This window comes from Rhinoderma darwinii, chromosome 13 (genome assembly GCF_050947455.1).
Source record: "Rhinoderma darwinii isolate aRhiDar2 chromosome 13, aRhiDar2.hap1, whole genome shotgun sequence".
Taxonomy (NCBI): domain Eukaryota; kingdom Metazoa; phylum Chordata; class Amphibia; order Anura; family Rhinodermatidae; genus Rhinoderma; species Rhinoderma darwinii.
The window spans coordinates 46,728,242-46,753,401 of NC_134699.1; the positions used below are offsets into that span (position 1 = coordinate 46,728,242).

General features: G+C 41.7%; 1 protein-coding gene across 3 annotated transcripts in view; it reads right to left on the bottom strand.

Moving 5' to 3' along the window:
* Positions 1-25,160, bottom strand: part of MGAT5B (alpha-1,6-mannosylglycoprotein 6-beta-N-acetylglucosaminyltransferase B) — an 83,967-nt gene that overhangs the window by 53,204 nt on the left and 5,603 nt on the right. For all 3 annotated transcript variants that reach the window (XM_075846311.1, XM_075846310.1, XM_075846312.1), the window contains exons 2-3: positions 10,253-10,383; positions 8,655-8,767 (exon numbers count right to left, since the gene is read on the bottom strand). In XM_075846311.1, the coding sequence (XP_075702426.1) occupies positions 8,655-8,767; positions 10,253-10,320 (181 nt within the window). In that variant the 5' untranslated portion in view covers positions 10,321-10,383. The remainder of the gene's footprint in view (positions 1-8,654; positions 8,768-10,252; positions 10,384-25,160) is intronic.

The following is a 25,160-nucleotide window of genomic DNA, read 5'->3' on the forward strand; positions in this document are numbered from 1 at the left end:
GGAGCAGAATACAGGCACTTTTTATAGCAGCCTGTAGTTTGAGAATAGAGTGCTCATAGGGGCTAACATCATGTGCACTTAGCAATCGCAAGATCATCTGCAACCATTAAAGTGACATAAAGGCACCTGTATTCCTGTATTCTTCCAAAAGAACCTGCATGGTAGTGAGGGAAATTGGATTCATAATCAGAATTGCTCCTGCTGGTAAGAGGAACGATTTCACCATAGATTATAATGTGATTCCCTGTTAGAATATAATCATCTCTGAGGATGTTAGTTGTACTTGTGACATGCATGCCATGCCCTGGACTACCTTATATCCTAAAGTGGCTCCGGCTACAACACAAAAGGGACATGACACATAAGGGATCAAAGTGACTAAGATGCAGTGATTCACGATGCACTTTGTCTGTCTGAAAACCCATTCATTTGAATAATCCATAAGCGCTTGCTCTTGCTAGTAAACTCTGTTGCTCATATGCAGTGACACAGTGACAGAGGACAGCGGGGATGTTGGGGACATAGAACCCATTCTTCGTCTACAGGGTGGCACAGCCAGTACTCATGTATTAAACATGGGGCTGTATGTATAATTATTACTCTCAGCTTGGATTGTGCTGAAGGTTTTCTTGCGCTCTGCTCATCTCTCTGAGTCCCTAGGGGTTCTGTCGTTCCTCATGAGTTGGGGGAGGGAGAAATTGCTGCAGGGGTTTATAAAGTTGTCTTTGATTCCAATTCCCAACAGCTCCAAGAAGAGTTTAAGCTGCTGTGGCAATATCCCCTTCCCCGCAGCCTGAAGATTTCATTATCTGAGCAGCGGAGTATGAGAATGAAAATTTGTGCATAGCATAGCTACTACAGTACATGGGCATTTAGACATGAGCTTTGTTTTATCATCGTGTGCAAAGACTATGGGTATTATGCCAATATTTTAAGCCTAGGAATGTACCAAGAATAAATTATCTTCCCGACTACCCCTTCTGATCACTAATCTAAGACTCTGCAGTCTAAGAATGTAGATATAATGTATATTATTTTATATCTAGAGGCATAGCTTACAGCTCATGGGCTCCAATCACAAGCTATGCCCCTAAACCCTCATTTGCTATTTATAGCCCTGTTGTCCCCTTATGTGGCCGCAAGGCTTTGGGCCCCAGCGGCCTCAACCAGTGCACCCCTATAGGCATGTCACTGTATATGGAGCAAGTCAGTTTAGTAGTGGCAGAATTGTGGGGCACTATTCCTGATTTCACAGTGTTACCACTCATCAGTCGTGTAGTCAAGGTCGGCTTTGTGCATGTTGTGTGGTTTTCTTCAGTCACAGTTAAGGGTGGTAACACACTTGCTTTTGCGTTAAAGAGATGTTGTTACAAGGACATGCTCAATGGATAGTGGTGGGCAGACATGAGGCCACAGGTATAATTACAGCCATAACACTGTGTGTGTGTGTGTGTGTGTGTGTGTGTGTGTGTGTGTGTGTGTGAGGTGCATTACTTTACAGTGTATGGTACTATTATATTCAGGGGCACAGTGTGTAGCACTATTATATTCAGGAGCACAGTGTATGATACTATTATATTCAGTGGCATAGACTGTGGCACCATGAGAATTTTATCTTCGTTTATAGGTGTGAAAATGTTGGAAAAGTGAGCTTCCGAAGATATCTGAGCAGTGAACTCTGAAGAAATGGGTCCTGGCCAGGAGGCATCAATATAGAGGTCTGGACTGGATGGAAAAGAAAAGAGAAAAAGTACGACTCCAATGTGAGAAGACATCACCTGTGAGTCACTAAATTTAAATGTTTATTCTTCCTGTGACTGATCAGTTATGTAGTCACTGAATGATCTGCAGCGAGATGATGGATGTATCGTTCTTTTTTGTGAAACAGCCACTCCCAGCATATCCTTACCATTATTCAGGCTATACTGGGAGCTTTAGTTTTATGCCGTAAAAAACGTATATGGCAGGGGTTAAACTGAATTTGCAAATGATCTCTGTACTGAGCTGTATTTGTGCTTGTGCTGTATATATGTACTGAGCTTGGTTCTGGTGTTGTATATATATGTACTGAGCTTGGTTCTGGAGTTATATACATTATAATAACTACGCTTAAAACACATATAAAGCACAAAAGAGAAGCTCAGTACATATATACAACTCCAGAACCAAGCTCAGCATATAAATACAGCACCACAACAATCCTTAGTACATAAATACAGCACCAGAACAAAGCTCAGAACATATATACAGCTCCAGAACAAAGCTCAGTACATACATACATCATAACAACCAAGCTCAAAACATATATACATGTACTGAGCTTGGTTTTGAAGCTGTATTTATGTACTAAGCTTTGTTGTGGTGCTGTATTTATATGATGAGCTTGGCTCTGGTGCTGTATTTATATTCTGAGCTTTGTTCTGGTGCTGTATATATGTACTGAGCTTGGTACTGGTGCTGTATATAATGTACTGAGCTTCCCTTTGGTGCTGTATATATGTGTTGAGCTTGGTTTTGGTGCAGTATATATGTATTGATCTTGGTTCTGGTGCTGTGTGTATATATGTATATATATATATATATATATATATATATATATATATATATATATTGAGCTTTGTTCTGGCTCTGTATATATGTACTGATCTTGATTCTGGAGTTTTATATATGTACTGAGCTTGGTTCTGTTGTTGTATATTTATGCACTGAGCTTGGTTCTGGAGTTGTGTATATATGTACTGAGCTTGGTTCTGGAGTTGTATTTATATACTGATCTTTGTTCTGGAGTCGTATATATGTACTGAGCTGATTTCACAGCGTTACCACTCATCAGTCATGTATTCAAGGTCGGCTTTGTGCATGCTGTGTGGTTTTCTTCAGTCACAGCTCAGGGTGGTAACACACTTGCTTTTGCGTTAAAGAGATGTTGTTACAAGGACATGCCCAATGGATAGTGGTGGGCAGACATGAGGCCACAGGTATAATTACAGCCAGAACTTGTGGTACTGGGCCTAAATAATGCTTGCAGATTAAATCTTGACGTTCCTTACATACAGATTTATATAACGAGTATTGAGTACAATGGGACTGATGGGTACAACATATGTAGTGTGGTTCATATACTTTATTTATTAATTCCTCATGGTTTTCAATATCTCTGCTTGATGTCATTGAATGGGAACCTTTAATGTTTACTTTCAGAGGATTAGAATCTGTCTATGGTCATGTGATGATCACAGAGGTGCTCGTTCCATTACAAGGGAGAGCTTCGATAATTGTACCGTTACGAGTTGTGCATCTGTGTCCATCACATGACCAAGGACAGATTTTTTTTCCCTCCTATTTTTTAGAAGTAAACAATGAAGATTCTAATTCAATGACTGAAAACAGAGATCTTGAAAACTGAGAAATTGATACACAGACTATAGAAGAGTTTAGAAACTTACATAACTTCTCATTATGCAATAATTAAGCTTTATCAAGTGAAACCAGTATATCCCTTTAGGATAGAATTAAAGGGGTTTGTCACCCCTATTAAGACCATTATTCTGATCAGAGATTTTTGCTACTTCAGGACATCAATTGCGCTACAGCACCTTTGAAATTGTGTTTGTAATCTGTAAAAATAGTTTGGAGGGTTTCAGGTGCATTGCCATTTCTTTGTTTTGGAAATGGTAGCCTTCTAAGCTCATGAGCCCCTATCAATGACCTCTTTGGATACACAGGTGAAGTTCCCCTTTAAGCTCTGCCAGTTGTCACACATTTCGTATTTTAGCTTATACTCCCATTCATTGTATTCTGTGATTTTCTCCCTGATCCACTCTGTCCCATCATTGAATGGTTACTGAACGTCGTCCTAAAATATTCCTTAGCTTTTTCGTTTCTACTATTGCATATCACTCGCTATATTTCTCCCAGTGTTTTGATATTATTTACACCCACGGCTTTGTCTGCACACACTCATTTCCAACCACTTCCTGCAGCCTAAAAAAATGCTGTAATTTGGCAGCTCAATTCATATACCAAAAACTAACTTTCAGATATTTGCCCTAACATTAAAGTGATATACTCAGCAACAACTATTCTGCAACGTCCTAGTGGGATTGGCAATGCAATTTCATGCTCACAAATTTTTATGATTACTTTTTATGACACATGCAGAAAAATAGCTATGCTGCTTCAGATTCTTTATAGCACTGATATTGCCAAGATACATATGGTAAATCTCATAACCTGATAAATACACATGTACACACGCATATACACACACAAACATATATACTTATTCTTCCCTGTCAATGTCATATCATTGTATTCTGCAAACGACTTCATGTAATTTCTGCGCATCTTTATCCTAATCTTTGAACATGTTCTGTCATTTATTAGTGTTTATTGTTATTTTTTTTTCTTATGTTATGATTTATTGTTATTTTAGCATTGCTAAAGTCGTTCTTCTGGTGCAAAATCGGAAAAATTGAGATCCTGTCCAGGGTTGACTTGATTTACAATCCCTCTAAACTCTTACTGACTGGGGGTCTTGAGATGTGGAGACTTCTGAGGTTTTTCTGCCTGCTACATTTGGGTTAGGTCATCATCATGTAATGTCATGATATATCTAGTCTTCTATAAAAAGTATACTCCCTCAGATGACTCGTTATATCAAGCTACAGGGAAAGCAGGCCAAGAAAATCCTCAAAGTCCTCAACAACATAGGACCCTAGGTACCAGAACTCAAACAACATTTTATGAATGTAATTTAACTTGACTTTTCACCTATTAACACTATGTCCAGGGGTGGGATCTGGCCGGTTCCCCCCCATTCTCCCGAACCAGTTGTTAAAATTACAGCCAGTTTGGGGATCCGGGGTGAAGCGGGAACCCGGAACCGGACCCCTGCACTGAATTGTATCTGCGTCCTTAGCACGCGGATACAATTGATTTGGCTAGCACTGCCCTGGCGAGGCACAGGATGCCTCGCCATTTGGCGCTTTAGCGATGATGCAGTTGGCGCGATAACGTCATCGCGCCACTGCGTCATTCCGCTGGATGAGGCTTGGCGTTGCTGGAGGACAGTGAGGGAACAGGGACAGGTGAGAATATAATAGTTTTTTTTTCTTTTACAGTGGGCAGTGTTGGGGGCACTATAGAGGGGACTATATCGGGGCCCTATCTACAGGGGGCACTTTCTACAAGGGACTATAAAGGGGGCCCTATCTACAGGGGACACTACAGGGGGCACTATCTACAGGGGACTATATAGGGGACCCTATCTACAGGGGATGCTACAGGGGCACTATCTATGGGGGCCCTATCTACAGGGGACTCTACGGGTGGCCCTATCTATAGAATGCCCTATCTACAGGGGATGCTACAGGAGCACTATCTACAGGGGAATCTACAGGGGGCCTATCTACAGGGGACACTAAAAGGGGGCCCTATATACAGTGGACTCTACAGGGGGCCCTATCTATAGAAGGCCCTATCTACAGGGGCCCTATCTATAGGGGACTCTATTTACAGATGACTCTACAGGGTTCACTATTTACAGCCTGTAGACTACAGGGGCACTATCTACAGGGGGAACTATAGGGGCCACTATCTACAGGGGCCACCATCTACAGGGGGCTCTATGGGGGGGCACTATCTACAGAGGGCTCTATGAGGGGCACTATCTACAGGGGGCACTATGAAGGGCACTATCTGCAGGGGGCTCTATGAGGGGCACAATCTTCAGGGGGCATTGTGAGTGGCACTATCTACAGGGGGCACTGTGTGTGCGTGTGGTGTAATACTTTACAGTGTATGGTAATATTATATTCAGGGGCACAGTTTGTACCACTATTATATTCAGGGGCACAGTGTATGATACTATTATATTCAGTGGCATAGACTGTGGCACCATGAGAATTTTATCTTCGTTTATAGGTGTGAAAATGTTGGAAAAGTGAGCTTCCAAAGACATCTGAGCAGTAAACTCTGAAGAAATGGGTCGTGGTCAGGAGGCATCATTATAGAGGTCTGGACCGGATGGAAAAGAAAAGAGAAAGAGTACGACTTCAATGTGAGAAGACGTCACCTGTGAGTCACTAAATGTAAATGTTTATTCTTCCTGTGACTGATCAGTACTGTAGTCACTGTATGATCTGCAGCGAGATGGATGTATCGTTCTTTTTTGTGAAACAGCAACTCCCAGCATATCCTTACCATTGTTCAGGCTATACTGGGAGCTTTAGTTTTATACCATACAAACGTATATGGCAGGGGTTAAACTGAATTTGCAAATGATCTCTGTACTAAGCTGTATTTGTGCTTGTGCTGTATATATGTACTGAGCTTGGTTCTGGTGCTGTGTATATATATGTACTGAACTTGGTTCTGGAGTTATATACATCATAATAACTATGCTTAATACACATATACAGCACCAAAGAGAAGCTCTGTACATATATACAACTCCAGAATCAAGCTCAGCATATAAATACAGCACCACAACAATCCTTAGTACATAAATACAGCACCAGAACCAAGCTCAGTACATATATACAGCACCAGAACAAAGCTCAGTACGTATATACATCATAACAACCAAGCTCAAAACATATATATATGTACTGAGCTTGGTTTTGAAGCTGTATTTATGTACTAAGCTTTGTCGTGGTGCTGTATTTATATTCTGAGCTTGGTTCTCATGCTGTATATATGTACTGAGCTTGGTACTGGTGCTGTGTGTATATATATATATATATATATATACTGAGCTTTGTTCTGGTGCTGTACATAATGTACTGAGCTTCCCTTTGGTGCTATATATATATATGTATTGAGCTTCCCTTTGTTGCTGTATATATGTGTTGAGCTTGATTTTGGTGCAGTATATATGTATTGATCTTAGTTCTGATGCTGTATATATATATATATATATATATTGAGCTTGGTCCTGGCTCTGTATATATGTACTGATCTTGGTTCTGGAGTTTTATATATGTACTGAGCTTTGTTCTGGTGTTGTATATATGTAATGAGCTTGGTTCTGGTGTTGTATATATGTAATGAGCTTGGTTCTGGTGTTGTGTATATATCTACTGAGCTTGGTTCTGGTGTTGTATTTATATACTGATCTTTGTTCTGGTATTGTAATTATTTTCTGAGCTTGGTTTTGGAGCTGTATTTATGTACTGAGCTTGGTTCTGGTGTTGTATTTATTTACTGATCTTGGTTCTGGAGTTGTATATATGTAATGAGCTTGGTTTTGGTGTTGTGTATATATGTATTGAGCTTGGTTCTGGTATTGTGTATATATGTACTGAGCTTGGTTCTGGTGTTGTATTTATATACTGATCTTGGTTCTGGTATTATATTTATTTTCTGAGCTTTGTTCTGTGGCTGTATTTATGTACTGAGCTTTGTTCTGGTGCTTTATTTATATACTGAGCTTTGTTTTGGCGCTGTATATATGTAATGAGCTGGGTTCAGATTTGTTGTGGCTTACTGCCCACGCCACATTGTCCTCCACCCTTCTCACAGTGCACAGCCTAACAAAATGGGCTGAGCACACTTAGGATATAGAATGTGCGCATATAAGTCTATACGTAATGGGTGAATTTAATATAATGATTGTGGGTAGGAAGGTATGTATGCTTATGCCATCGTGTGGCAATTTAGTTAAACATTCTGGACAGGGAATTTCTTTATTTAGAGTTCACTATAATATAGGGTGTATTTGGAATATTGTAATTGTTTTATTTGATTATTGGAATCATTTTCCATGGCGCAATAAACTCAAATTTAAATCCCACCACTGACTATGTCCATTTGGTTACAAGATTCTACTGATTCATTTCTTAATATGTTAATAATATTATAGCAGTCGGGGCTTTTTCCAATATAGAGCTACAAATCTCCAGTCTTCTAGTTTTCTTACTCCAGCGCTGTTTAATTAAGACTGCCATGTGAAATGCCAGTCTTAGGCCCAATGCACACGCTGCAGATTATGATGCAGAAATTTGTTTCTACAGCAAGCACAAAATCTACAACAAAATCTGCCATGTGTGAAGGAGGCCTTAATAAATTCCCCCTTAGAGGTAAATTATATAATTCCGTCTGCCTGCAATTATCGGGGGAAGCTTACAAGCTTAGGCTCTGTGCACAATGTGTTTGCAGTGTACTTTTAATGTAAAGTGTGTCCTTTTGGTCCTCATTGGCTTGATATACGTTAGTATATTTCACCTTAAGGTATGGAATAGCATAGTAGACTATGCTATTCCATAAAACGGTATCCAGTAAAATATGTATACTGCACGTTATACATTTTTTTTACAATATGGGTGACATATCCCACTGTATACCTATACAGTGGGATACGTCGCAGCCTCCATTGGAGGTTTACATCAGCGTATCCTCCCGGCATACATCTCCAACGTACTCTTACAAGCTACTGTGAGTTCCTCCTAGCGGGAACTGCAGACATCCAGAATTGTATAATTTAACTTTAAGTCTATGCAGGGGTTTTACAACTTTGTATTAAAAATTGGGTGCTCACAAATTTGAAAATGAATTGGAACAATTTTCAACCATTTCTTTATATGGAAATATTATAGAGTATTATTTCTCTCGTGACCTGCATATATTTCCCTTTCGTATTGTGGAGAACAAACCTTCTGTCCTGATGGTAAATGGAGAATCTGCCAGCCGCTTTGCTGAAAACTGTCCACCAAGTGAGGTCATCAGGAAGCAGAGAGTAAAAAATCCAATCCCCAAAACGAAAATCCTGCAGGTGAAAAGTAAAAAGTAAATTTTTGAATATTTCATAGCATTTACCAGCACAATCATCTTGTCAGACTAACAGGATAAATACTAGCCTCACTATTATATGCTTCAGTTTACTCAATTGCCTTTAATTACCTAAATCTTGTTCTGACTAAGTTAAACCAGACAGTCATTGCAAAAGTAATTTCGTACATTATCCTTAACACAAAAAAAACATGCAGAATCAACGATTGTTCATTCTTCAATGCAAAATTTTAGATTAGAAGATCATTGTGACTGAGTGCCTCCTCACATAAGGGTGCGCGTCCACGAAGCGGCTGTACTGCGTACACGCACAACATTGTCCTATTTTTGTCTTTTACCCGATAGAAAAAGTGATTGAATTATATCTTTTTCCTGGAAAAAGTGAATTGAAGAACCTCTGTTTAACTGTAAAAGGCCTATCTTGGTAGAGGAGAAAAGTGGAATACTGGATCAATCAAATCTTTGAGGGAATCAATCACAATGGAGAATAACCACATTCAGAAAATTTACAATATTTAAAGGGAACCTGTCATCAGCATTTCACCTATTAAACCAGCAATACCTGGTGGAAGTGGGTGAAAAATAATTTCAATGTATCCTATAATTATCGTCTTAGTAGGCTCTGTACCTTTAGTATTCTGTTTTTTAGTGTTCCAGTCCCATATGCTAATGATCATGAGCCATATCTTTGTTAGAAAAGAGACATATCTTCATTCCTCAAGCCTTTCCGGGTTAAACCCGCCTCCTTACTTTTCATTGACAGCTCCTCGCCTCTCCCCAGCACACACGAAATCCCGTGCTTGCGCATCGATGTTCTGGTTACAACAGGACACCATATCGGCGCATGCGCAGTAACTAGATTTGAGGCCTGAATGAAGCAGGGAAGGGTATTTTATATATGACGGTCGCATTCGCGCTATCTCAGACGAGATTTTGGCATTCAGGGTGGGCCAGTTTTGAACGGTGGGCGGGCATAGGAAGGGGAACGAACGAGACTGACAGATTATTACCATAAAGGGTGCAAAATGTTTGCAGACCGTTACTTACGGTCGGAGAAGGAGTTTAGGAGAGGCGATAACGGCAATGAACTTTTTACAGCAACGGCCAGCGAGAGGTGACTAGAGTTCAATAGGTGAAATGCGGGTGACCGGTTCCCTTTAAATCCGTTTTTTATAAACATATTTGTTTCATTTCTGGTGGTGTTTTTTGTTTTGTTTATGTGAATATTGAAATAAAACTCATCACTGGAGCACACACAATAGGCTGGCATTTCCTGTGTGATGCAGCTCACTGGTCAGATTTTCTGTGTAGACCAGGACAGGGTCAACAGATTCATCTCATTATCATTAGAGAGTGGGGTGGTTTAATGACTGATGACAGCTCCGCATTGGATGAATATGGAAAAAATCCTGTCTACATTAGGCTTTTTTTCATTTCCTCACAACTGTTAAAATGGGCTTACCGAAACGGCCTGAGTGTTAGAAAGCATCTTCGCACCAATACCTTCCCATCTGAGTTGACAGACAGCATCCTTGTATCCAATGGTTAATCCACAAGTTAAGTCACTTATGCAGATTTGTCCAGTGCTCCAACCTATGAACAAATATAAACATTATTATTATCAGATTAAATGAGGAAAACATTTATAAGAGCATTAAAAGCACTAATAAGGGTATATGACATATATTACTATCACTGCTATTACTTCTTACCGTGTATATAAATTACATATAATCTGGCATTCATGGGACCATGTGGACATATTCACGTTTCCAAATTTTCTGTATTAAAGTCGTTTACTGACAGAAATGTGAAAATATCATGTTTTACTTATGAAAAGAAAGGAAAGATGTACTCAGGGCCAGATAAATGTTGGTGGAGATACATGGGCAGGACTGTATAGATAGCAAACAAAATGGTAGGGACATTGGCCTATGGGACATGAAATGGACAAGGAGAGGAAAGTCAGGTGTCAAAATTTGGAACCATAATGGGATACCCAACTTGATATTTGCTATAGGGTCCCTCTCTACTACATACACCCCTGATGGTTGGTGGTAAAGGTCCGATTCAACCCCCAGATGGTAGAGGCTCGAGGGCGACTTTGCGCCATTTACCCTGCTTATGATCCAGCCCTGCACAGGGCGAGCTAGAGTTGGTCATACAACTGGTCCTTATGGCATGGGCACCCAGAGGTTACACTTTGATCCCAAATATTTTACCTGAACCTATGGAAAGACAGCTGGACATGATGCAGTTTATTGTGCAGTTTTCACTTGTGCACTGCATGTTTGTCTTTTTTGGGCACCATACGGTATCATTACAAGGTTCTGCACTTGGCAACATTCAATCTAAGGCCGGGCTTGGTCCTGTATATACTATGATCTAGATATATGCATGCATAGTAGGCAAGGGTCCATACGACTCATACAGTTAAAGAAGGTCAATTACAAAGGACAAAATAAATAGAATGCAAATGTATTAATTTTGTACTTCTATGCTTGAACGTTCTATCTAGGTGTAAATCACGTCTATTTGGATTGAAGCAAGACTAGAATAGTTTAATTAGGATCCGACCTAAGAACTTTTAGTTAAGAGCGAACACAAAAGTAAAGACAGTGTGAAGAGGGAAAACATCACATAATTCAGAGAAACTGTTTAAACGCTTCAATCACACCTCATTCTCTTATTATAATAGTCTCACTTATTTTTTGGACATGAATTTGAATTGAGGTGGACCCGTGTGCCTAGACTGGTGTTACTAGAGATCATTCTGTCTACATCCATCTTCTATACACCATATAAAATGATCAGATTTGATGGCAGGGGAGAAGGAATAATTCAAACTGAATCAAAGAAAGAAGAAATGAATAAAGAGTGATTGTACAATGTCTTAATCGCCCTAACTCCGAAGTTTACTTGTCAAACAGTAGACCTAGAAGGACCTGCAGAGAAGATATACTTTATTGGTGTGAACTATTTGCTGCCTCAATTATTTTGAAGGTTTGCCTGTACATTTATGTCTCCGGTACAAATAGAGAATAATAATGTGTGGCTGGCTCGCCTTACAGGCGGGAGCTTTAGGCAAGTTGAGTGAAGCATCAGTAACAGAATAAGAGATAATGACTGGATAATCCAACGCACATAATGCAAGTTCTTTTGGATGTAAACAGTTAACCAAAGTACATTAATCAGAGATATATAAGCATTGTACAATACGTAACTATCATGCCTTCCTCTTCAGAGTTACATACAAGAACTATGAACGCTTATTATAGTAGCCATCTGTCTAGTTATTTTCTAGTCTGACAAGTTACAACCACTCGTGCATACAAACACGGCTTACATCTTTTAGATTTCACAATTTCTTACAGTGAATCCCCACCTTTTATTAAAATGTATTTTTTTTAGATCCAAAATTTTGTGCTAAATAATTTCTTTTACATATTTATAGCGGCTCGAGCTCTATTTCTCTGTTACCAGCAGCTGCCACTAGATGGAGCATGGGAGCTTACTGCATACGGTCTTATTATTGAGTTTAATGTTTAAGCTGTATACAGTCAGCTCCTAAGCTACTGGTGGTTGCAGGCTGCCAGAATTTTATCTTTTAAACAGGATCTGTCAGATATTTCATGCTCCCTTGTCTGAGAGCAGAATAAAGCAGTGACAAATACGCTGATTTCAGCTTGCTGTCACTTAGAAATGCGCAGTAGTTTATAATTATTACTAACGGGCTTTAGTCCGATGCAGTAGCCTTTTTACAGAGCTGCATCGGAATAAATAAGCAAAGCGGGGTGCAGTTAAATCTCCCTGCTCTAAGCTACCAGAGGTAGCTGACAGCTGGGAAGAGACCTGCTCGAACGGGCAAGATCGATATCAGTATCAATCCCGTTAGTTTAACCCCTCAGATGCCGTGCTCAATAGCAAGCGGCACATCTTAGTGGTTTTGGAGGGAAGGAGGGGGCTTCCCCTCTCACCCCACCAGCACCCTGCTATACGATGGCAGGGTGCCAGTGTCTTCTATAGCAGCCGGGGGCCTAATAAAGAGGCATGGCCTAGCAGATGCCTGTCCGTATTACACGGACAGGCAGTAATACACTGCAATACAGAAGTATTGAAGTGTATTATAAAAGCGATCAGATGATCGCATAGTGGAGTCCCCTAGGGAGTAATAAAAAAAGTTTCAAAAAAAGTTTCATAAAAAAGTTTATAATAAATACAAAATCCAAAGTAAGAAAAAAAAGAAAAACCCACTTTTTCCCCTTACTAAATGCTTTATTATGAAAAAAAAAAAGAAAAGTTAAAAGTTACACATATTTGGTATCGCTACATCCATAACGAGCCCAAATATAAAGCTATTACATTATTTAACCTGCTTGGCGAACGCCGTAAAAATTAAAGTAAAAAACAGTGCAAGAATTGCTGTTTTCTGTGCATCCTGCCTTAAAAAAAACGTGACAAAAAGTGATCAAAAGGTCGCATCTACTCCAAAATGTTACCAATAAAAATTACAAGTCGTCCCACAAAAAGAATAAACCCTCATACTCTGCATCGACGGAAAAATAAAAAAAGTTACGGCTCTTCAAATATGCATACACAAAAACAAATAATTTAGAAAAGAAAAGTGTTTTTACTGTGCGCGTAAACGGCGTAAATTTAGGACGCAAAAAAAGTGGCGAAATTGCTGTTTTTTTTTTTCTACACCCCTCAAAAAAAGTTTATAAAAGTTAATCAATAAATAAATTACATGTACCCCACAATGGTGCTATTGAAAAATACAACTTGTCCCGCAAAAAACAAGACCGTATACAGCTATGTCGACGCAAAAATAAGTGATAATAAGTTATAGCTCTTTGAATGAGACGATGGAAAAATGTTAAATATTGCTTGATCAAAAATCGGCTGATCACTAAGGTTACACATTTCAGTTGTATGCCCACTAATATTTAAAAGTATCTTTTTTACCTATTAACAACTAAAATTTTTGGAAACAAGTCAGTAAGACCAAAGAATAATATCCGTTGTTATGGGAACGCAGTTGCTCTCATTATACGCTATAGTACACAGTACTGCTTAGTGTTCAATATGACACCAGGCATGGCAGTATTCCGTATTCAAAATTTGTGGCTAATATGCCGAATCCCTGTGATCCCTGAAGACCGCAGCGCAGCACTCTGATCTAAAACACTGCAGAAGGGAGCGATGATTGCCACATTATGCTTGAGATATACAGTAATGTCTCTTGTTTAACCTGACACTGCAATGCCAGATACTGGAACCTGTAATAAATGCATATCATTTCTGGAGTGCTGTCTACAAGTGTGATTACTCCCTAATCTATAAATAATGCCCTGTTCACATCTGCGTTGGAGGCTCCGTTGGGGGCTTCCATTACATATTCCATTGCACCATGACCGGCAAAATGATGGAAACCATGACGGAGACCCATTGGAATCCGTTACAGCCAGTTGGGTGCCGTTGGTTTCCGTCATGCAGCGGTTCCCGAGTTTCCAGTATTCTCGTTGTTCTGCTCCTATGGCAGAGCAGAACATCAGAACCCGGATCGCAGATGTAAACGAGCCGCAACTCATGTCCAGACTGAGTTCTGTCCTACAACAGTGGAACACAGGACGTTGTTGAAAATAGGTCTCCTGTTTTATGTAAATAAAGCTTTATTATTGTATAATGAAGAAGAATAATGACACTTTCTTATATATCCTATGTCTTAATTGCTTACCATTTTTAGGATCTCTGCTTGCTGTGATTGATTTGCTGATCCACCGATAAAAAACCTCATCCACATGCTGTGGAAATTTTTACAGCAGAAATTGACCTGCGCTGTGGAATTTTAAATCCGCAGCATGTCAACGTGCACAGATTTGTTGCGTAGCTGGGTTCGTCTGTACCCGGGGCAAAGATTCAGATTGGCACCCCCAACTTCTTTCCCGACATCTCCTTCCCCCTCGCCATGTTTGTTTTCTCTATCAATGATGTGAATTTTTTTTTTCACTTTTTTTTTAATGTAACTCGAGCATAATACCATTTGTACATTTTACAAGCAATATAACTATATAAAGTAGTTCATATGACAATAAATTAAAACAAAATAAATGAAAGGTCAGTGTGTCTGATTAAAACAGATTGTATAACTAAGACTAATGAGACTATATGGTGACATAATGAACAGCCTCCTCTTGTAGATAGTGCCAAACAGCCCCCTGTAGATAGCACCACACAGCCCCCTGTAGATAGTGCCACACACAGCCCCCTGTAGATAGTGCCACACAGCACCCCTTGTAGATATTGTAACCCCCCCCTAGTAAATTGTGCCACCCCCTATTGTAGATAGTGCCAAACATACCTCCTTGTAGATGGTGCCACATACCCCACCTTGTAGATAAAGCCACACAGCCCCCCTTGTAGATAAAGCCACACACACTCCTCTGTAGATAGTGCCACATACCCCACATTGTAGATAATGCCACACAGCGCCCCCTTGTAGATCGTGACTAACAGCCCCCCTCCTTGTAAATAGTGACACACGGCACCCCCCAAACAAATAAAAAAGATTGATTACTTGCCGGTAATCGGTTTTTCATGAACCTATGACAGCACCCCTGGAGAGATATCCCATTCGCTGGACAGGAAATGTATACAACATTTACAAGGAATCCCCTGTATTCCTGTTGAGAATTTTTCCTCATTATGAGAACTGTATATGCTACAAGAATAGGGAGGGTAACAGAGGGGTGCTGTCATAGGTTCATGAAAAACAGATTACCGGTAAGTAATCAATCTTTTACCCTTTCGCATATGACAGCACCCCTGGAGATGTACAATCAGGGCCGGACTGCCCATCTGGAAATTCTGGAAAATGCCAGATGGGCCAGTGTACGCTGTGGGCCGCTTCCTGCTCACCTCTTCCTCCCACTGAGTAGCGCTAGCCTGTCATCATGCCGCTCTGCTGTGTGGCGCACTGGCCTCTGCACCAAGCAAGAAGCCTGCTGCCAAGCCAGTGTTGCTGTCATAAATCTATTTTTCACGGCAGTGTCCCGGCCCCTCCTCCTCAAGCACTGACACGGCTCCCCAGTTCTCTGTCTATTCTAAGCCCCGCCTCCTCCGTAATTGTCCCCACCTCCTCCATACTCTAACCCTATCACGGTGCAGCTTCTTGCTGCTCTGCGTGAGCATGTATTCCCAGCCTTTTGTCTACAGCGCAGCGGCGGGGTTACTGCTCACACAGAGCGGAGCTTAAAAATGAGTCAGTCTAGCATCTTCATCGGAAAGTGAGTCCATCCTCAGTCCTCTCCAGTCTCCACAATTAGGTAAATAAAGAAAGTAAATATGCAAAAAAAATTACTGTTTTATCCCTTTCCCCACCATGTAGAACTACAACTCCCAGCATGCCCAGACACCTGTAGGACTTCATGACCTGCTGGGAGTTGAGGTTTCCCCCCACAGTTTGCATTAAATGGGTTGTCTAGTCCCTAAAAATTGATGCCCTATCCTCAGGATAGGCCATCAATAACTGACGGGTCGGGATACCACTCCCGGGATCCCCGACGATTGGAAGTTTTGAAGGGGCCGCAGCGCTCATACGAGTGAAGTTTCCCCTTAATTTAAACTTGCTCTCTGTGAATCGCTGACATGGATGTAGCGGCGATTCACAGTATTACAGCCTCATTCTCCCATTTGCTTCAATGAGAGAAGGCTGCAATACTGTGAATCGCCGCTACATCCATGTCAGCAATTCACAGAGAGCAAGTAGAAATGAAGAGGAAACAGCACTCGTACGAGCACTGCGGCCCCTTCAAAACAGCTGATCGGCGGGGGTCCCGGGAGTGGGACCTCGACCCATCAGCTATTGAGCTATTATTCAGTCACAATGTGTTTATGGTGTGGCAGTATTATTCAGTAACAGTATGGGGGTATTATTCAGTCGCTAGGTGGTTATGGTGTGGCGGTATTATTTGGACCTTATAATGTATTATTATTGGTAATATTGGTCTTATTATAGAGAGTTGTGTTCAGTAGCAGTATGGGGTTATTAGTCAGTCACTATATAGTGGCGGTATTATTCAGTAACAGTATGTAGGTAATATTTCTTCTGGTATAATGGTATGATTTAATAACTGTATATGTATATAATTTTTGTGTGTGAGGGGGGGGGGGGATACATGCTTTGGGGCTTACAGCACTCCTGGACGTGCTAGAAGTCAGTGATGCAGTTCTCCGCACATCGCCTTCTGAATTGACTGCATTATTGATATACTAAGATGGTGAGGATCCTGACTGACATTTATCCATGTATTCATGCGTTGATATGACTCCCGAATAAATACAGCTACATCATTCATTAAATGAAATAGTGATGCACTTGGAATCACCACCTTTGTGGTATCTGCCAGCACGAAATTCAGTACATGAGCATAGCATCAGACATGGATTTGGCCTGGTGACTCTGCGGACAACCACGCAGAAAACCCTCTATATTGTCCTTGCATGTTTGCAGCTCCATCTGTAGAATTGGCAATACAATGTTTTATGTCTATTTTGCACTCCTAGGAATTTCCCCGACATAAGAGATAATGGGCTTCAGACACCAGCAACGGAAGAATTGAGCAAACACTTGCTCAAATTTGATGAAAGATCCACAACTGACAAAAAGCTTGTAATTGTTCTTCTTGGTGTGGTTTACATGCATTCATTTATCATTTATGTTTTAATAAATTACTCTGTTTTTTTAAGGGGTAATCCAGGACTTTAAAATTGATGGCCTGTTCTTATGAAAGGCCATCAATATCAGATCGGCGGGGGTCTGACTCTTGGCACCCCTGCCGATCAGCTGTTCGAAGGTGCCTTCATTGTTTATCAGGCATAGATCTGTAGTTTTAGTATAGTAGCAGCTGTACCTGGTATTACATCTCAGAGCAGCTCAGTCTCAGTCAAGTCAATCAAAACCTTCTCATAACCTACACGCTGACAAACATATTTCACATTCACCACATCGCAAGTGGGCCTGTGTTCTATCAAATGCCAGGGCTGAATTTCAGTCCCAGTCCCAGTACAAAGAAGTCAAAATTTAGGATGGGACCACAGCTTTCTACCAAAGGCCAAGTCAGAGGCTGTATGTAATAGTAATAGGTAATTCTAAAGGGAGGTGTGAGGAGAGCTCCATGTAGCAGCTTTGCATATCTGGTCTAAGGAGGTCTCTGCTCTCTTAGCCCTGGAAGTGGATACGGCCCTTGTGGAGTGAGCCCCGAAGAACTCTGGGGGCAGGAGATTCTGATTTACAGAAGCTAAATGTATGGCCTGTTTGATCCATCTAGCCATAGTCGATCTATTGGCTGCCGAACCTTTGTTAGGATCCTGGAACTGAACAAACAAGTTTTCTGAGGCTCAAACATGTTTTCTTAGGTTTGCTATTTAATTACTGGACCAGGCATCTCCTTACATCCAGGCAGTTAAACTGTTGTTCCCTTGGATTTTTAGGGGAATCACAAAAAGGAGGGGAGAATAATTTCTTGGTCTAAATGAAATGGAGACACTACTTTAGGAAGGAACCCTAATAAAGTTTTCAAGATGACTCTATGGAGTAAAGGCAGCGAGTACCTGTATCTCACTTGCTGACGTGATCACTAACAAAAATGTCATTTTGAGTGTCAGCATCTTTAGGGTTATGGAGTCTAGTGGATCAAACTGTGAATTTGTTCTATCCTGGAGAACAATATTTCAGTCCCATGGAGGAACCGACGACCTAATCTGGGGTCTAATCCTAGAAGAGGCTGTCAGAAATCTCCTGACCCAGGGGTGTTCTGCTAATCTGAAATCAAACAAAAAGGAGTTTAATGCAGAAATTTAAACTCTTCAGGTGTTAGGTTTGAGGTTTTTATTTAATCCTGCCTGGAGAAAATCTAGTATCAAGGGGGTTTGGCTAGGGGATCTATGTTTATTCCCACAAGGTTTATAAATGCCTTCCAGGCTCTCAGATATATCTCCGAGGTAACTGGTTCCCTCTTGCTAGCAGAGTGGAAATAACAGACTCTGAGAACCCTCTCTGTCTAAGGATCACCCTTTCAGTTTCCAGGCTGTCAGATGAAGTTTTTGTATTTCTGGGTGCATTACTGGGCTCTGGTATAGGATATCTGGTATGATCGGGAGAATCCAAGGATGATCTGAGGACATTCTCCTTAACCATGTGAACCATGATCTCTTCGGTCAGAAGGGGGCTACTAGTATTATTGAAGCCCTGTCTTTCCTAATCTTTCTTATCATTCTTGGGAGAAGACATGGGGGGGACGACCCTCTCCTGACTCCAACACTAGGAAAACGCATCTATTGCTTTTGGGTAGTCTGTTGGATCCAGGGAGAAGAATCTTTTCACCTTTCTGTTCTCTCTGGATGCAAGCAAGTCTATTGAGGGAACCCCCCATTTGAATACAATTTTCTGAAATATTTCTGTATTCAGAGACCATTCTGACTGGCGTTACCCCTTCAGACTTAGGAATTCTGCCACCTGGTTGTCCCTTCCCTTTAGGTGGACAGCTGAGAGGGTTAACAGGTGGCGCTCAGCCAGAGAAAATTTTTGGGAAGATAAATTCATCAGTGGAAATGATATCGTCCTTCCCTGATGATTTATATAAGCCACTGTCGTTGTGTTGTCTGAATATATCTTAAATTTCTGACCTGAAATTGCATTAGCTTTGTGCAGCCTGATGGTCCCACTGACCCCTGTTTTTACAATTCCTAGGACCCATTGGTTTGCCGAGATTTTTCCCCAATTTTTGTAAAATAGGGATAGACGACACCCCACCATGGATTTTCATTGTTAGTGGTCTCTATTTTTGGGGTCGTTTTGAGGCCTGAAAAGGAAACCCTTGTTCTTCTTAGGGAATTTTGAGGCCCTGAATTCCTGTCCCTTGGGGGTTATGTCCTGACTGGCTATTAGACCAAACACACGGCTTGAAAATAGCAAATCATCTTGTTTTTTACTAATATGTGCTCCCAAACAACAGCTAAATGGCTACACTATAGATTTAGTATAAACAGTGGTGTAACTCCCACTGTAGCAGCCATAGCGGCTGCTTGGGGCCCGTGGCATAAGTGGGCCCGTGCCACCCGCCGGCATGGCCCCCCCCATGCCCGAAAGCTCCGCTAGCAGCCGCTTTGGCTGCTACAGCGGTAGCGACGCCACATTTAATAGTATCAGCATCCGAAGGCTACAGGTCCCATTCGGTTTGCAGCCTATCAGGTGCAAAGTCAGGATCCCTGCGCAGGCCGGCGTGAAGACGTCACTGGATCATGCCCGCCACGCAAGGATCCTGTCGGCGTTGAGGAGCTGCTCCATTCGTTGGGGGAATGGGGCCCAGGTGAGTATCATTTTTCTTTTTTTGGGGCGGGGGGATATATCGCACTATATGCAAGGCAGGTGGTGGCGCTATCTACAAGGGGGGCTGTATAGCACTGTATGGGGGGGCTGTATTGCACTGTATGGGGGGCTGTATTGCACTGTATGGGGGGCTGTATAGTACTGTCCACAGGGAGGGCTGTATAGCACTGTATGGGGGGCTGTATAGTACTGTCCACAGGGAGGGCTGTATAGCACTGTATGGGGGTGCTGTACAGCACTGTCTACTGGGGGGGGCTATATAGCACTGTCTACAAGGGCAGTCCAGATATATACAGCCCATATAGCAGCATCTACAGGGGGGCTGTATAGCAGAATACACAGGGGGGGGCTGTATAGCAGAATCTACAGGGTGGCTGTAAAGCAAAATCTACAGGGGGGCTGTATAGCACAGTCTACAGGAGGGCTTCATGGCACTGTCTACAGGGGGGCTGTATAGAAGAATCTATAGGGGGCTGTATAGCACTGTCTACAGGGGGGCTGTATAGCACTGTCTACAGGGGGGCTGTATAGCACTATCTACAGGGGGGGCTGTATAGCAGAATTTATAGGGTGGGCTGTGTAGCACTGTCTGCAGGGGGCCATGTATAGCACTGTCTATAGGGGGACTGTATAGCACTGTCTACAGGGGAGGCTGTTTAGCACTGTCTACAGGGGGGGCTGTATAGCACTGTCTACAGGAGGGATGTATAGCACTGTCTACAGGGGGGCTGTATAGCACTGTCTACAGGGGTGGGGCTGTATAGCACTGTCTACAGGGGGGCTGTATAGCACTGTCTACAGGTGAGGCTGTATAGCACTGTCTACAGGGGAGGCTGTATAGCACGGTCTATAGGGGGGCTGTATAGCGCTGTCTACAGGGGGCTCTATAGCACTGTCTACAGTGGGGCTCTGCAACCCTGTCTACAGGGTGGGCTGTATAGCACTGTCTACAGGGGGGCTATATGGCACTGTCCACAGGGGGGCCTGTATAGAACTGTCCACATGGGGGGGGGGGCTGTATAGTATTGTCTACAGGGGGGCTGTATGGCACTATCTACAGTGGGGCACTAAACACTGTATATTAGAACAACCAAACATAATTTTGAAGAACATACTACTACAAATAATAAACAATATACAGACAGTTAAAGTCACATAGATACAAGGTGGTATTACAAAAATAAAACATTATAATGTTATAGTCTGCATAGAGATGTGATAAAACATCTTCTAAACTTTGACTACTAGACATGAACTAGAAATAATATGCATCACCATTACATCTCATCTACAAAGCCACATTACGTAATCCATAGAGGTGTAATTGCCGTTGTCACAGACCGCCGGCATCACTGCAGACCGCTGAACTCCAGCCCTCCAGGACTCTGCCCTCTTCCTCAGTGCCTGAGCGTTGTTGTGACTGCCCATATTCGTTATTGCAAATGGTTCCTTAGTTGTATCCTGTGGCCTTTGTTTCAGTAACCTGTATCCCATATCCAGTAATTGTGTTTGTTCCTGTGCGAAGTCTAGTCTTGGAGTCGGGTTCATCATCTGTGCCAAGCGTCTGCTACGCCACATGTCTGACAAATCTTCTATGCAGGTACTCTTGTTCTAAAGACTATCATTGACTGTTGTTTGGCCAGCTGCTACTCCGCTACAGCGGAGCAGCCTAGTGGGTCCATATACCCCATAGTCGTGATAAGAAGGTTCATACAGTACCTTCATATGCTTTAGATTTTATACGAAGGAATACGAAGGTTATTTCCATTGGATTCAAAAAATTTCCAACAAATGCTGTTTTATGGTGTTATTCTAAAAGCATTGCTTCAAGTAGATATACGGTACCTTATAAAATAACCATATGGCGGCACATGGAGTGCCTACAGCTCCATAATACAGAACCAAAAGGACCCTGAGTGCTGCCGTACAGACATAATGTACATGGCTTTGCCTTAGGCCCCATGCACACGACCATATTTTTTCCCTACCGTAAATACTGGTCGTAAATACGGGCCCTTTGCCACGTTTTTAACCCGTATTTACGGACCCGTGCCCACAAATACGGGTCCGTTGTCATCCGTATTCCACCCGTATTTATGGACCCGTAAAAAAAGGGGGGATGGAAATTTGGGTTGTGGTGGACCGTTTCAGTAAAATGTGTCATTTCATTCCATTGCCTCAACTCCATGATTCCAAAACTCCGCCTAAACTATTTATTGATCAAGGGGTTCGTCTGCATGGTATTCTGGAATATATTGTCTCTGATAGAGGTGTACAATTTGTGGCTAACTTCTGGAGAACTTTCTGTAAGAAACTTGATGTACAGTTATCTTTCTCTTCTGCATTTCACCCTGAGATTAATGGTCAAACTAAGCGCTTTAATCAAACATTGGAACAATATCTTAGGTGTTATATTGCTGATAACCAGGCTGAATGGGTCTCGTATCTTCCATTAGCAGAGTTAGCTATAAATAATAGTCACCATGTTTCTCTTGATACCTCGCCGTTTTTCTGTAATTATGGTTTTCATCCTCGTTTTGGTTATTTTTCCGCCACTTCTAGAGGTAGACGTTGAATCAAATAAACTGTGCACAGTTTGGGGTCAGGTTCAATTGAACCTGAAGAACTCCCAAGTTACTCAAAAGAAAAATGCTGACAAAAAAGCGTACGGTGGGTCCTGTGTTTAATGTGGGTCAAAAGGTGTGGCTTTCTACTAAAAATCTGTGACTGAAAGTGCGGTCTCGTAAGTTTGCCCCTAGGTTTATTGGTCCATTTGAAATTGTTGAAGTTATTAACCCTGTGTCTTTTCGTCTGGCTCTTCCTACGTCTTTTAAAATTCATGATGTTTTTCACAAATCTCTCCTTAAATTTTTTTTCCACCATCTAATCCACTCAATAAACCTCCTCCTCCAGTTCAGGTAGAAGGAGATCTGGCGTTTGAGGTTCAGAGGACTGTGGATTACAGAAGGCTCAGGGATACTCTTTAGTAATTGGTGCACTGGAAGGGATATGGGCCAGAAGAACAAACTTGGGTTCCTGCCTATTCAGTACATGCTAGTCGTTTAGTTAAAATCTTTCATTTGAAGCTTCCTTTGAAACCTAGGCAGAGGTTTAAGGGTCCAGTGGCCCCTCCTAGAAAGGGAGGTACTGTTAGGAAACATTTGTTCCTTTAAGATCGCCATGACTACTAGTCCAGCTTCTGGGCAGTTCTGGTTGCACTTGTTGAGCCTATCCCACTTCTCTGTCTTTCTTCCGGTCAGGTGTAAGGGTAGAGTATTTATACCTGGCTTCCACCCCTTTTTCTTTGCTTGCAAATTTTCCTGTCTGCATGTGTTTTAATCAAGCTACGGACTATACCCTGTACCTTTGACTTTTTGGACTTCTTGGAACTGGACCTCGGCTTGTCTCTGAATTACCCCTTGTTTGCGGATTTGGACTTTCTGCTCCTGGCTGGTTCTGACCTCTGCTATTCCTGACGTCTACTTGCTTATTGATTCACTCTGTTAAAAAAAAACCTGGGTTCTATGCAGCAAAAACCAACCTGCCTTATGCCTTATGGTGGGCTCTGGTGAACACCATAGAGTAGCCTTAGACTAGGTTGATCAGAGTTGTGACCGATTTGGAGTTGCAGATTTATTTGCTCGCTCACTCCCGACAGTCTCCAGCAGCCTTTGGAGAATCGCTCACCTAGCAAATCCATAAACCTCCACCCTGGGAATTGTTCAACTAGAGATTCTATAACATATTGCTTTACTTTTGTGACTTAAAGGGGTTTTCCCATAAGAGACATTTACATAGTTACACAGTTTGTACGGTTGAAGAAAAACACATGTCCATCAAGTTCAACCAAGGGATGGGAAAGGGGAAGTAAAACATTTCTACACATAGGAGCTAATATTTTTTTGTTCTAGGAAATTATCTAAGCCTTTTTTAAAGCCATCTACTGTCCCTGCTGTGACCAGCTCCTGCGGTGACTATTCCATAGATTCACAGTTCTCACTGTAAAGAAGGCTTGTCGCCTCTGCAGGTTGAACCTTTCTTTTTCCAGACGGAGGGAGTGCCCCCTTGTTTTTTGAGAGGGTTTTACATGGAACAGGATTTCACCATATTTTTTGTATGTGCCATTAATATATTTATATAAGTTAATCATGTCCCCCCTTAGTCATCTTTTTCAAGGCTAAATAGCTTTAGTTCTTTTAATCTTTCCTCATAACTTAGATTCTCCATGACCCTTATTAGCTTCATTGCTATTCTTTGTATTTTTTCTAACTCCAGGGCATCCTTTCTATGAACTGGAGCCCAGAACTGAACTGCATATTCTAGATGAGGCCTCACTAATGGTTTGTAAGGTGGTAATATTACATCCCTGTCCCGCGAGTCCATGACTCTATTAATACATGACAATATCCTGCTGGCCCTTGAAGCAGCTGATTGACACTGCATGCTGTTATTTAGTTTATGATTTACAAGCACACCCAGATCCTTCTCAACAAGTGACTCCCCCAGTGTAGCTCCCCCTAGGACATATGATGCATGCAGGTTGTTCGTACCCAGGTGCATAACTTTACATTTATCTACATTAAACTTCATTTGCCAAGTGGATGCCCAAACACTCAGTGCATCCAAATCAGCTTGCAATTCATGAACATCTTCCATAGACTGAATAATACTACATAGCTTGGTGTCATCTGCAAAAATAGAAATAGTGCTATTAATCGCATCCTCTATATCATTAATAAAGAAGTTGAATAATAGTGGTCTCAGCACTGAACCCTGGGGTACATCACTTATAACTGGGGACCATTCAGAGTAGGAATCATTGACCACAACTCTCTGGATACGGTCCTTGAGCAAATTCCCAATCCAATTACAAACTATATTTTCTAAACCTACAGTCCGTAATTTACCCATTAGGCGTCTATGGGGGACAGTGTCAAATGCCTTTGCAAAGTCCAAAAACACTATATCCACAGCGGCCCCT